The sequence below is a fragment of the Ascaphus truei genome, chromosome 4 (assembly GCF_040206685.1).
Source record: "Ascaphus truei isolate aAscTru1 chromosome 4, aAscTru1.hap1, whole genome shotgun sequence".
In the NCBI taxonomy this organism is placed as follows: Eukaryota; Metazoa; Chordata; class Amphibia; order Anura; family Ascaphidae; genus Ascaphus; species Ascaphus truei.
Window position 1 is genome coordinate 40,757,083 of NC_134486.1, and position 15,493 is coordinate 40,772,575.

The window sequence follows — 15,493 nt, forward strand, 5'->3', positions numbered from 1 at the left end:
CAGTTATTTTTAAAATTTGCTGCAGTGGTAGTCCCTTTTTTATTTTCCTTATTGAAATTAAATGATATGCCTTAGGTGAGTAATTCATCACTGCTAAAGGAACTTGCCTTTTATTGAAGAGTTCCTGAATTTTTATCCCTATACATAATGTATTTCCATCCAATTTAATAGATGCACTTTCTTCATGTGGATTCTTAAATGCATTTTGCTGTATGTTCACATATTTTAGGTCAGTAATGTTTTATTATAACTTGGAATATATTGTTCACTGTATACTACAATTGATAGCATGCATATTGTAGTAATGTATTTTAATGTAATTTAAAATGGATACTAGCTTTATGTAAAAAAAAAAAACTTTTGTATTTTTTACCATATGCCATTTGCCTCGGTCTACTATTCATTTTACGTTATAAAAATATAGGGTAAATAGTAACTCCAATAGCCAGGATATATATATAAAAATTAGCCACGGGACTATTTTTGTGAAGCTAGGAGTGGAGATATCAGATGAAACTGCATTTGGAGCCAAGCCTTTGGAAGCCATAATAATGTGCATTCATCTATTTCATAACGATATTCATAGACTAGTTATCTAATGTTACATAGTATATACACAGTTGTATTGTTGTGTGATACTGCACCAATGGTTGTCCTGTATCTATTCTTTAAATTTGATAATAGAATTTCTCACTGGCCCTGGTAGTTTGGTTTTGGGTTCACCTCTACTGTAGGTTTGGCCTAAAGTCTGTTGATTTGGGATTATGGTAGCAATATGTTTCGATCACACAAAAAAAAATCTCAAATCTATGCTATCTTTGTAATTCCCATCTATTTCACAGAATGTCAAAGTACAGATGCAGCGGCCGTTATTCGAACACTTCACGCGTTGTATACCTTGGAATACCCATGTCATGGCGCGTGATTTCTTCCAACCGTACCGCATGTTGACTCGTTTTTATCGAGTGCAGAAATAGGCATTTTAGTGTTCTGGTTTTTAAAAACCTGAAATTGACACAGTAGCACAGTACTGTACACATTACGATTTATTCATTTCATTGCACACAAAGAAACAGAATCCATGAAATTCAAACAAAGCAACCGCGATAAACACGGGTGCCTAGTGCGATTGGCCGCGTTAATGCCGCGTGGAATACAGCTGCGCACACGAAAACGGCGCCGTGATTTGTTCGAATAACGGCCGCTGCATCTGTAAGTGATAATGGTAAATACCATAAGCATTAAAAATATGGCTGTTTTACCTTCAAGAGAGAGTTCTGCTAAGATGTTATAATATGATTAGGTGTATTATTAGAAGAAAACCCAACTGCTTCACTGTGACAGTTCTCAAGCTCAGAAGTCAGTGTCCCCAGCCTAATGTATGTGTGTTCCAGGCACTAAGGTGCCCAGGACTTTAACTTCATGTGCGTGGGAATGTTTCCGGTGTCACCAAAATGATGTATGCTCCAAACTTGGAGCCATATGAGTTATATTTTCTTGCTGAATTGCAACTGCAGCACTTATATTAAGATTTAAATATATTGCCCAGTATATTTTAAGTCATATCTCTGGGCAATACTTTATAAAATTTATTACGAAGATCAACATTTCAGTTAAAAAAAAAAAATACCTTTACAGAGTAATGCGCATGGGAACCACATTACATCGGCATATTTGCCTTTTTCTTTAACATTAAATTGTGTCATTTATATTGTCCCTCGTTAAGATTTTTCAGTGTGTGTTTTTACAAAAATCAATCGGATAATGTTAAGCACTTAAGTTAAGACCTCATAAAAAAATTGCAAAAGGGTCTTAAAATTGTGCCGACATCTAAAATGTGCAAAAAAAAAAAAGAGAGAGCAAGCTTTTTAAAAATTGTACACAGATCTTATAATACTGATTTCTACAGACTAACCAATGCACACAGTTCATAGAGAAAGGAGAAAGAGTGTTACAGTTTAGATGATAACGTACAACTTGCCAATTTGGAGTAGAATTCCTAATATTATTGGGGAGACGCACACATTTTGTGGTATAGAAAATGTATTGTGTTGTCATTTGTCACCGATGTTAAGGATCCATTACCAAGAACCTCTCCAAGGGTAAAATACACACACTGCATTGTAAATGTATTATAACTTATGAAAAGTTAGTGAGAAACTAAAGGATGAAAACACCAGTGATACAAAGAAACACAAAATAATTGTTTTGCACTACAGTAGTATTCCACTTCTAGTTTCAAGTTAATGGCTTTAAGCATTACCAAAATAAGTCTGACCAATCCTACATACATTAGAAGAGATGACAAAGAGCCACCGACCATTAAAATATGTGGACCCCGGGAATGACATTACTTTATTAATCCTTAAATATCATGGCAGATACTGAATATATAGACAGAGGATACTGCGAAAAATGTTTTGAAAGTGATACATAGTGTATAAAAGTTTTCTTTTTGGAGAAATAGGCATACATTTCAGAGAGGGATTCACTGCGCAATTGAAATGTGGTTACATTCTAAACTCATGTGATTTTTCATTTTATAAAACATTGAATAGCTACCAAACAGTCAAATTATTTGAGCCTTAGATTAGGATAGTTATCAGATAGTAACCAAACGTATTCAAGGGGAAAAAATATGACGAGGTAGAAAAAACAATAAAACAATATCATATTCTGAATACATCCTAACCTCAAACTGATAAGTTGGCATTAATTATTGCCTTGCTGCAGCTGTATTTTGGTACTCCCCCCAAAAATACAAAATGAAACCATTCATTTCTCAGGATCTAGTGGGAACTCCCCACCACCAATTTCAGAATACTATGTAAATTAATAATAAAAGTTTGGATAATTGCAGCTCTGAGGACAATGAGGACATACATCAAAACGAGAGGTAACTCTCAATGTATTACTTCCTGGTAAAACATTTTATAAATGGCAGATGAGTGGTTTGAAGGGGGTGATACATCTGGCAAACCATAAGGCAGGTTACTTAGGTGGGCACAGAGAGAACCAGAGCCTCCATTCCAGCCAGCTCTTGGCAAGTTTAGAACTATGGAAAAAGAGGTATGTACTGGGACAATGACATTATCTGTTGTGACTTTCTGCAGCAATAGCCTAGATTGTGTTCACACAAAGAACTAAGCATGTGTTTATTGATCTTGTTTGCAGACTTATTTACATTATATTTCTAAAAGTAGACTTTGTTAAACTGTGTTTATTTCAGTACCTATGCTACAAAATGTTCTCTTCTGAATTACTATTTTCCTGCAGGTCTTTGGTGTGATCGTTGCAACTTAGGCTTCAAACAACAAAATATGACAGGCAAAAAGAGCTGTATACCATGCAAGTGCCACACACTTGGCTCCATCAATCAGTACTGCAATCCGATCAGTGGACTATGTAAATGCAGGGAAGATGTCAAAGGTCTAGACTGTGACACATGCATTGACAACTATTATGGTCTGGATGCTGCTGGCTGTAAACACTGTGATTGTGACAAGGAGGGCATTATCCCTGGAACAGTTTGCGATGCTGTGACAGGACAATGTGTCTGTCAGCCTAATATTGGTGGAAGGAAGTGCAATGAATGCTTGGATGGGTACTTCAAAGTACAACAAAATAATTCTGTGGCTTGCCTTTCTTGTAAGTGTGATATGTCAGGAACAATACACAGCTCTCAATCTTGTGAAAAATCATCAGGACAATGTTTTTGTAAAACTGGTGTAACTGGCCAGCAATGCAATGTCTGCATGCCTCACATGTACAATCTGACCGTTAGCAACCATCTTGGCTGCCAGGATTGTGACTGCCACCCCCTTGGGATATTAGCAAGCACAGTGTGTGACCAGATGAATGGGCAATGTAAATGTCTGCCAAATTATCAAGGAAGAAGATGCAACCAGTGTATGCCAGGTAAGTAATATAGAACTAGTTTATAGTCACATAGTCAAAGGGTACACTTCTATGCAATTAAACCTTTTGCTATTTTAACAACACGTAAGAAATTAGTTATAATTTGTAACAGTGAACTGTAATCTTTTCCTCATACATAATCAAAGTGATCTTCTTTTAAAGATACAGATCAGAGCAAAAATGACGCCCCTCCAGTGGGTAATTCTATATTGTCCATAGTGAATGATTGCACCGCAATTAGACAAAAGCCTCCATTGACTTGAGGTCCTGGTGAAGGTTCTGTAATGAACTGAAACATCTGCATTTATGTTTGGACATTAATATACTATTTATACATACAACACCCTTTATGCCTGATCCTTCTCTCCAAGTAATTTTATTTATTTATTTATTTATTGCAGATACTGTATAAATGACCACAATGTAATTATGCTGCAAGTTAACAAGATATATTTCTTGTTTTGTTATTTCCTTGGATAAACCTAAAAAGAGTGCCCTTTTTATTCTGAGACAAATGCTTAAGTATTATCAAGTCCCAGTCGACTTTCACTCAAATTTATAACAAGAATCAGCAGGGATTAAAGATTTGAGAAAGGTTTGCACACAGATGCAAATTCTGGACATTTCCAACCAACAATTAACATTTTTTTTTTTTTTTTGCTAAATTGCCCAAAAAGTGCAGTTATTTTACAGAGCGATTACAAAAGTATGTAAAGTCATGTAGGCCCGTGATTTTTTGTTTTGTTTGTTTTTAACAACTTTTGCAAAATGTTACGTTTTTTTCGAAAGTTACTTTTGTCAAGTATTTCTATGGTAAGAAGGGGGACATGTGAGGTAACCTTCCATGGTTGGGTAATGTTCTTAAAAAATGAACTTTTTATCACTGTCTTCATTAATCAGTATAACTTTTTTGCACTGTGAACTATGAGAACTTTGCACATTGTTACTGGGGAGAGATTATGTATAACTGTAAAGGAAGCTTTGTTTTGAAACCGTGTAAAATTGTTTGAATTTTACGCTCCTTATATATAAGCCGGTTATGTTTGTGCTGTCTCAGATCTGGCAGATATTTTTATGCTAAAAGGTGAAACCATGACACAGAGACATGCAGAATTTGATCTGTCCTATTAGCATTACCCCATATAATAGTGTACGCATCACGTACCTCCTACTAAAGGCACTGCCAAACCGTAAACGCATTCACACAGCAAAAATGTGAGCAAAGTACCCTTATTCATTCACGCTACAAAATATAGGATGAATTGCTCCAAAAGTACAAGTACACATACTATTACCAATAGTTTGCACTGATTATTATGTACTATTATATTATTTATTATGTGAACAATACAGGATTTGTTACTCTCACTGCTACCAGAAGAGCTGGCATTGTTCAGGAATGCATTGTAGGTCCCTCTACCATTGAACCAGTTAACCCTTTAAACCAGGGCTCTTCAACTGATGAACGATGGGCAATATGCAACCCACAAAAGGCCTTGATATGGCAATTGGACTCTGTGCTGCATGGGCAACTAGTATGAAATTAGCAGGAGCAAAGTGCAATTTTTCACACTGAAACTCATTTGTAAGTTAAGGTTATGTAAATATATATGGTACAGATGCTATACCACATATAATTGTCAAGTTTTTTAATGTATGGTACATTAAATGGCAATAAACGTGTGACCCCTCTACTCTTAAATGTTTTCTGATCTGGCCCCTTTGGAGAACTGGTTGACGAGCCCTGCTTAAAAACGAACACAAAATGAAATACCAGCAAACATTGCTATCATCCTCACTGCTATATGGAAGGAAGCCTGTGTTATCTTTAGCCCTTCTAAATTCATTTTAAAATCTGCAAATTGTGATTTCATTGAGAGTTAAGTGCTGCAGATCCTTCAGTCACTAAAAGGGTTAACATTAGCCATCACAGGCTGCTGAGTTTGCATTACCATTAGATCATTTATATCACCTCTATAGTGGATCGCCACATTTTACCTTTTCAGACCTTACAAAAACACCGTTTAGTAATCGTGGTTTATGGATCATGTATAAATCATGTTACAAAAGTGGCTTTCATGTGTTAATCATGCAAGGCTGATTTTATTTTCCCTTTGGTCCTCTTTCAAGTAATGGCTTCTGGAAGCTAAAATGCTTATTACGTTAACCTAATCACCACCATACAGGCCCGTAACCATTGTTGAGCAGATGTATCTTTGTAGTCAAGTTTCTAAGGCCTGTAATATAGAGCGCGCTGTTGCGCTACCGTGCGCGCGGCAATTACAATTGACTGTGGGAGGCTGACGTTGATACAGTCGAGACGCGTGTGCGTACACGGCCACGAGCGGAGGCGCGGCAGACCAGAGAAAGTACAAGAGAATTGTATTTTTGCGCTGTTGCCGCGCCACGTGATGCTATGAACCAATCACAGCGCGGCCAAGCGCTATGATGTCATGCCATCCCCCCTAGCCGAGCGCGGCACAGCTTACCCTCTACAAATGCGCTCCCCCGCACATGCACCACCGCGCACTATATTACAAGCCGTAGACATATAAAATACCTCTGTGTTGCTGTCTCTAGGTCCCCTCTCCACCTGGTTCCTGAGATAAATGATGTTATGTCAGGTGCACTCCCATAATCCATCGTGCAAATCCTGAACCTTTGCTTGGTCTGCTCCGTGTGTACTCTGCAGTTCTCATGCAGGCTATATATGATTCCAGAAGAATGTGTTTACTTCAACCATATGTTTCTTTAGGCAGGGACGTGGGAGTGAGCACCGCAGTCAGAATCAGGCTGGAGGCAGGTGCTGAACAAAAAAACTTTATTGGGGCATGTAAGCCAAAAAGATAAAATCACATGAGGAGAATCCTCTTTAAACTGATTCTGAAATATATTTCCAGTTCTACATGATAAGTTACTGTACTCACTGTGTACAAGAGAAATTATAGATACAACAGAACTCGATGATGGTAGAATGCACTGAATACTTATGGATTGCAAACTAGGGCCAACTGCAATAGATTTACCAAAGGAAAAAAATCCAGTTGCGTTCAATTTTAATGTGTTTCTTTGTTTAAATCCTGTTCTGATTTTTTTTTCTCTAGATTTCCTTTTGGGAAGGTTACATGATAAATTGACCCCTATGATCTAAAGAGGCAGTCGAAGCAGCACTTCATAAATAAATATATCTATTTTTGATTTACCTAAATTGCCAATCGATTCATTCTCCCGTAATCGATCAGCAAAGATCCTGATAACAGGGTTCACTAAATGGCTGCCTTTCAGTTTCAATCAATTCTTCAGTCAGTGTAACTCAGCAGCTACATTGTTACAGTTTGGAGCACAAACTGCTGGGAATATTGGCAACAAATTATCACAAACAGAAAAGTGTTGTAAATATCTTGCATGGCTGGGGAAGTGTGTTAAAACCTGCTATAGAAATGAAAGGATGCTCAGTGTATTAAAACTCATTAAACATCTAATTGGTTATCTAATACTAGAACTGATTTATGTACACACACACACACACACACACACGCACACACACACACACACACACACACACACACACACACGCACGCACGCACGCACGCACACACACACACACACACACACACACACACACACACACACACACACACACACACACACACACACACAGCAACTTTAATAAGGAGGTGCAGAATAAGTGGGTCAACTGACGCTCATTGGGAGTCAGTTAAAAAACACTTTAATGGCGTTAAAACTGGGGCAAAACTGATGCCAAAAAGACTGCCGTACATTTATAAAATTACATTTCTATTTAATTGAGAATGTTTTTTTTTTTTAGTACATTTGGTGTTTGTTTTTTGCCACAATTTTTCAGCCAGGAAACTATGATAAATACCCCTCATTATGTTTTATTTTGTATGTTACAATGAGAACAAATTGGGACAAATGCCCATACAGCACAATTTTGCTACCAGTGTTTGTCAATAATTCAATTATTGACCATATGTGGATTTAAAAAAAAAAAATGAATTGCAAAAATGTTTAAACAATCTAGAACAGGGATAGCCAACTCCCGTCCTCAATGAACACCAACAGGTAAGGTTTTCAGTATATCCCTGCTTCAGCACAGGTGGCTCAATCAGTGTCTCAGTCAAAGCATACAGTAACATTTAAATATTTGTTCTCCTCTCCAATACAGCTAGGGGTTAATTAATGTAAAGAACACATATGGCATATTTTTAAAGCTACAATAAAAAATTCACATCTACTGTACATAAATGCACTACAATCTCAGCACGGTTATGTAATGACATATATTTTTAGCAATGAGTATTGAACTGATGCTGCACATTTTGATATAACTTGTCAAACTGCTGCAAATAAATGCTTAAAACGGAAATCTGCACCAAGCAGTATATGATCTTATGTTTTCATGCTAATATAATATTAACAAGAAAAGATGCAGAGAATTGTTTCAATAAAAATAAATATGCAAAGCATTAGCTGTTCTATGACATCCCCATGCCCAGATCTGGAAATAATATTCTGGCGTGCTCTGTCTGTAGAATCTAAATGAATTGTACTTTAAATGAATTGTACTTAAAAAAAAATATGAGAGAAAATACCCACATTTACTTATAACCTGTGATGGGTAAAAATGTTAAAGGAATACATTTGGTTCACGTTAAATTTATAGGCAATTTGTTAAAGTAGCAGCACACATTAGAAGGTGCATTAGAGGCACATTGGTTTTAATATGCCACTCAATAACTTGAACAGAGGTTAAAAATGCAACTTAACCTCCATTAAGTATATTTTTAAATGTTTTAATTTAAAATTATTTGGGGTGTACACTAATAAATATGACAACAGTGTGTTTTTTTTTTCTCTAGATTTCTTTTCCCTAGTGCTAAGTAACCTTCTGACATCTGCAGCAGGCACTTACTCAGAGAAGATCAGGAGAGGCGGGGTAGTGATGTCAAGATTTCTCAGGCCACTAGCCCACCCTTGTCCTTGAAAACTAAAGACAAAGGTTTGCGATGAGGCTAAAGCATTTTTAAAGAGTTTAATTTGCAATAGAATATCAGTGGTCTGTGAAAACCTGAACGGCAGCAAGAATTTAGCCAGAGGGCAACATTTTAAAATATATTTATATTTTACTGTTCACTTGCACATCCCTTGGGAAATTCAAGCCAGCACTCACTTGGAACTTATGATAATAAATACTTAATGTATATAAGTTCCAAGTGAGTCTGGTATGATTTACCTACTCCAGTCCTCAAGACCCCCAACAGGTCAGGTTTTCAGCACAGGTGGCTTAATTAGTCTTCGACTTAGCCACTGATTGAGCCACCTGTGCTGAAGCAGGGATATCTTTAAAACCTGACCTGTTGGGAGGGAGAGGGGGGAGTCTTGAGGACTGGAGTTTAGAATCCTTGGCCTATTGGATTCTCACTGCAGCCTGTGGAATTAATATGCCCCCTTGGCAGTTTTTGAGAATTTGTGCCCCATATCTCCTATTCCCGGGGCCGCCGACAGGGGGGAGAGCAGGGACAAAGGTCCCGGGCACGGTGGCTGCGAGGGGGCTGGGACATTTATGTGGGGGGTGGGGGTGGTTTCAATGTATTTAATTATTATAATTATTGTGGCTGGAATTTTGTGTGTTTGGCTGGGGGGGGGGGGGGGGAGAATGAGTGTGAGGAGGGGGATTGAGGAAGCAGGATTGAGTGGAGAAATATCATAGATAGAAATATCAGCATAGTGAATTGACCAATTTATCAACCGGAGGTTTAAGAGAACATCCTATATACTATGTCTAGCTTTCTTCTTGAACAAGCCGACAGACTATAAAAAAAAAGTGCTACAGTAATTCCTAGATTCAGAGGTGTCAGATGGTCCATGAATACCTGAATACTATATGCCTCAACTTTTATCATAAAAACGAAATGCAAGACTTTACAAAGAGGTAGCTCCTCCCCCAAGATCACCTGACCACTTTTCTGGAATGATAACACCACTTTATTTTTATGTGGAAACAGTTTTGTTTTGTATATTTGTAGACTTTGTATGAATTAAGTAGAAATAGCCATTAGTCCAGTTGCGATAGTGCAGAGTAAATGAGTACTTAAGTATTAGGTGATACTTTTTCTATTAGGACTAATAATTGATATTATAAGACAAGCTTTGGAGAGTTCTCCTATCTTCCTCAGGTCAACAATACTGATTTATAAAGATTCCATGAGTTTAACGCAGTTGTAAAAAAGAAATGTAGCATGTGCAAAATTGGTGTACATATCTCTTTCATGCTGGCAGTAATCCTGGTAAGTATGCAGGGTTGCCAGTAACGATTATGGAGGTTTGCCCTCAAACCCTGGTGAGGTGTCATATGTCCCAAAGGAAGTGACAACATGCTTGGTGTCCACCCTTAGTGACATCAGAGATGTGCCTGTTCCTGAGGTGATATAAGACACAGAACTGCCTAAAGTTAGGAGTTCAGTTCTGTTGTTGTGCTGCCTCTGTTCAGTAAGAGGCACGTGGAGGTCTGCAACAGTGTTGCAGTGGTCTGATGCAAGAGCTGTGAGTCTGTGCAGCTCTGAGCAGAGAGACAGAGAAGCTGTTGGATCTCCCTAAGGGGAGAGGTGGAGAGTAACTCTATTAGAGGAGAAGGAGGAACCTTCCAGATGGAGTGCAGTAGAGGAATGAGCGGCTAGACTGCTAGCTGTGAGGGGCAGCTGGCCCATACCACCAAGCAACAATAAAGATGCCCTGTTCAAAGACAATCCCACTGTGTGAGTGTGAAGTTACTCTCCAGTGGAAGGCACCACCAAGAAGGAGTTCCGCATCAGAACCATCTTCCTGCGGACGCAGAGATCCTGATGAGGTGGAGGCGCTGCACTGGATATAGGTAGGACTCACGCACACTACCTCAGCTGCCTGTCTGGGTTGACAATCCCCAAACACCATCATGCGGGAGACTCAGGAGTCCTGTTGCCAACAGGTGCACCACCAGACACGACCATGTAATGGGGACTGGTTAGACCACAGGGGCCAATGTGAGATTGGGTGGGTAAGGCCAGGCCAGAAAATCCATTACATTTGGAGGCGCTGCTGAGAGACCTGTCAACAGGACAGGCTTTTGCTAGGCACACTGGGAAACAGGGAGAGTGTATGCTGCCACTTTGTGCTGTGTTGGGACAGAGCCTAGGGGTAGTCAGGGGGCTGATGGAGTATTGTCAGCTCGCAGGGACGACCTAGGGGCCTGAAAGGAGTTGGAGGTTTTGGGAGGGGCTATAGCTGTCCTAGTCACCTTGAGACAGTGCTAGTGGTAGAATGCCTGAAGGGATAGCCTGTTAACGAGGTCAGGCATTCTGGACAGGGTCTGCGCTAGGCTAGCCAACAGTAGGTAGACGCCCAAGTACTGCATGGAAGAGCCAGAGTACTCTAGTCCATTCCAGACCACTTACCAAAGGGAGCACAGACTGGGAGGAAGGAGATACAGCAGACACTGAGAGAGTGAGCCTAGCCTGAGGTAGTGCAAACACGAGTCAGACCTACATTAGGTACACAAGGTGGTGCATCAAGGCAATCTTTATTGTACCGGTATGGCAGCTGCCCTGCAGAGAGGAGCTCCATGTACAATAATTACAAATACAATACACCTATGGCGACCGCAAGAATGGAGGATCCGCGCTGCGCGGAAGGTCCGAGATGGCGGACAGAGGCAGATGGAGGGCGCGCACGTGGCGTGCGTTCCACTGAAGAGCAAGCGGCAGAAGGGACTTTTGCAAGCATGCTGTGGAGTGGCGCCAAAGATGTGGCCGCACCATTTTGGTCCTGCCTAGGACCGCGGAGTGCTACCCTGGAGGACAGTATTGAGGACATTGTGATTGTGGGCGGTGGAATTGAAGAATCTGACTGCCAGACGGCGATTCCAAAGGAAAACGCTACCTCAGTTGCTAAAGTGATTGGCAATGCAAATCAAGATGGCGGCTCCCGCTTCCCTGGGAGACCGCGTGGGCCGAGTGCAGATAATTCTGCAAATGCAAAAGTTGCAGAGAGTTGGCCGGGATTGGCACCAAATAAGGAGTTACGCTCAGGGGGTAGTGGCGCGAAATCGGAGGCCGCGCCCCCCAGGACTGTGAAAAGTTCAGCCCCTGTGCCAGGGCATCCAATTAACTTGTGGGACCCTCGCCAAATATTCACCAGGGGGAGGGGTCTCTATCTCTGCCAAGCGAGACCCGAGTTGTCTGAGGGAGGAGCTGGATGTGAGCTTCCTGTCCCTCAGTTGCGAGGAGCTGGTGAACAGGAGAGACCACTGTGCAAAGTGTCTCCCGTAACCAGCACTACAAAGAGCAAGATGGACATTGGGGTATATCCCTATTCATTGCCAGGAGGCTTCCTGGTAGTCACGGCTGGGGACAAAGAAACATTGCGGTGCCTGCGCATGCAGTGCAAGTTACCCGGCGGAGAAGCTAGCGCCACGGCAAGGTGTCCCCAATGTGGCATCCACTACCTAGGGGCCGTGCAGCCCTTCGTACCAGGGCAGACCGTGGAGGCGGGAGCGGACACAGCCAAGCTGACGGCTGTAGCCTCGCCCTTGGTCAAGCAAGAACCAGTTGATCCCGGAGAATGGGGATCGCTCCTAATAGTTGCAACTGAGCCTAGAGAAAAAGGGGCCTGCAACCGCGGTGAGAACCCGTAACCTCACCGTCGGTCCCCAACGGGAGTGCCACTCCCCGAGTCGGAGTTCGGCTCCTCGGACGAAGAACAAGCGACCCCAACGATGGTGGTGATGCGCCTACCGGTGGACCACTACAGCGGTGCTGGAAAAGAACCGGCACTTACATGTGTCGATGGCGGAGGAAGAACCATCCCGAGCCGACGGAGCGGTAAGGGATACCCTTGCCCTCCCCAGGCGCCGGTGGTGGCAACGGCGGAAAAAGGCCTGGCCCAGGCCCGAGCGGAGCGGAGAGCAGAACCATTACTTCCGGCGGCGGACGTCATTCTGAAGGAAGAGGTTCCGGTGGGGAACCCAACGCAAGATGGCGGCGAGTCCCGCGAGATCCATGACATCCTTTCCAGTGGGCACAGCGGAACCGGATGGAACAAGGACACGAGTGAACCAGAGTGCCAGTCCGATGGTACCGGGCAAGGTAGCGAGAAGTTGCGGGTCGTAGCCCCGCGTATGCCGGCAGTGTTTCCCTATGCCCAACCCCCGGCCATAGTTAAAGCCCCTGCTCCTGTCACTTTTTCCTATGGGTCCCAATCCAGCAAAGGGTTGTCTGGGGAGTCACGGGGCAGCGCTGATGAACGGACTGGGGAGAACCTGGACTGGGGTGATTGCTTTACCTCTGAGGAGAGATCGGGGAGGGAAGTGTTAACCTATGTGAAGTCTCCTGGGGTGAATCCTACTGTAATCAAGCCTGTGGCTAACGGGGGAGTCAAGCGTTATGGTATGCACATTCATTCCAGTGGGATGTCTGGGGATTTGGGTAAAGTTGCTCATATTGTGCCTATTGCCCGGGGAACCCCCTATGTACCTCCAGTGTCGGCAAGAGTTGCCAGGGATCGCCAAAAGCTATTACTTTATTTTCACCATCCAATGGAGGGAGAAATTGAGTTCGAAATGGGTTCCACTGATGAGGATAGGGGATATAGTTCTGGTGAGGAGGAAGGATCAGGAGAGGAAAATTGGGATTCTGATAGTTCCGTAGAAGATTGGGATGCTGTTAGTTCTCTAGAGGATTGGGATCCTAAAGTGTCAGACAAGAAGTGGCGTAATCAAGAAAAGATGGCTTACATCTCCAGGAGATGCCTTGGGGAATTGTATGGGCATGATCCTCTCAGTCCACTAGCATCCAGGCCAGAGTTATGGGCTGATTGTGGGTGTCCAGTATGTCACCCAGAGTGTTACAGCATTGCTGCTCTAAACCCAGTGGACCATGCTGTGCGTAGGGCACCTTAAGAGGGTATGGTAGTACCAGTAATGGATACTCCAGCATGGAGTAATCCTAGTTGTTACACATCTAAGTTAGGATGTAGCTGTTATTATGTTATGATGAAGATATGTACTGTAATAATGTATTGTTGTGTTTTGCAGTGCTACCTGAAGGAAGGTTCTGCAAATTTACATTCCAGCCGGATCGTTCCACCAGGGGGAGAATGTAGCCATGTGAAAAATTGGTGTACATATTTCTTTCATGCTGGCAGTAATCCTGGAAAGTATGCAAGGTTGCCAGTAACGATTATGGAGGTTTGCCCTCAAACCCTGGTGAGGTGTCATATGTCCCAAAGGAAGTGACAACATGCTTGGTGTCCACCCTTAGTGACATCAGAGATGTGCTTGTTCCTGAGGTGATATAAGACACAGAACTGCCTAAAGTTAGGAGTTCAGTCCTGTTGTTGTGCTGCCTCTGTTCAGTAAGAGGCACGTGGAGGTCTGCAACAGTGTTGCAGTGGTCTGATGCAAGAGCTGTGAGTCTGTGCAGCTCTGAGCAGAGAGACAGAGAAGCTGTTGGATCTCCCTAAGGGGAGAGGTGGAGAGCAACTCTATTAGAGGAGAAGGAGGAACCTTCCAGATGGAGTGCAGTAGAGGAATGAGCGGCTAGACTGCTAGCTGTGAGGGGCAGCTGGCCCATACCACCAAGCAACAATAAAGATGCCCTGTTCAAAGACAACCCCACTGTGTGAGTGTGAAGTTACTCTCTAGTGGAAGGCACCACCAAGAAGGAGTTCCTCATCAGAACCATCTTCCTGCGGACGCAGAGATCCTGATGAGGTGGAAGCGCTGCACTGGATATAGGTAGGACTCACGCACACTACCTCAGCTGCCTGTCTGGGTTGACAATCCCCAAACACCATCATGCAGGAGACTCAGGAGTCCTGTTGCCAACAGGTGCACCACCAGACACGACCATGTAATGGGGACTGGTTAGACCACAGGGGCCAATGGGAGATTGGGTGGGTCAGGCCAGTCAGAAAATCCGTTACAGAAAAGTAAAACAAGATAGCCATCTAAGGCAGATGATGCATAGAAGGAATAAACAGACAGGGAAATACATGGATGGAAGGGACAGTGAGACCATACATCTATAAGCAGTGTGAAGGGGGGGGGGGATGCAGGGAAGGAGAGGGGGTTAATTGTAAAATTAACAGAGACAGGGACAAACATTACAAAAAATAAGTGTGTTAAAAACCCCATATCAGCAATTAGCCCTTTAGTGTCAAAAAGTATTATAATTTTGAGTTCGAATGTTTTCCGTTTATTGCAGCGTACATGCAATTACACACACGGGGTTTCTTGACAAGGCTTTTTTATTTAGCCTTAAAAAATATACAGCACACAAAACAAAAATAGCTTTTCTTCAGCAGACAAAACAAAATTCCTTGTCTTCAGCATGGCAAACACAACAGTTCATAAAACATGTACTTTGCAAAAGAGACCTTAAATCAAGCTGCTCTCTCTCCAGAGTTTCAGGGTATTTCCCTGCTTCAGACAGCATACAAAAAGACAGACCTTATAGCTGTAATCTACTTCAGTATTTTACTCCTGTCTCTTGACCAGCCAGCTGCATGTGTGCACATC

General features: G+C 42.2%; 1 protein-coding gene across 6 annotated transcripts in view; it reads left to right on the forward strand.

Annotated features, from left to right (window-relative positions):
- Nucleotides 1-15,493, forward strand: part of USH2A (usherin) — a 942,943-nt gene that overhangs the window by 162,694 nt on the left and 764,756 nt on the right. For all 6 annotated transcript variants that reach the window (XM_075595608.1, XM_075595610.1, XM_075595609.1 and 3 more), the window contains one exon: nucleotides 3,277-3,918. In XM_075595608.1, coding sequence (XP_075451723.1) covers nucleotides 3,277-3,918 — 642 coding nt within the window. The remainder of the gene's footprint in view (nucleotides 1-3,276; nucleotides 3,919-15,493) is intronic.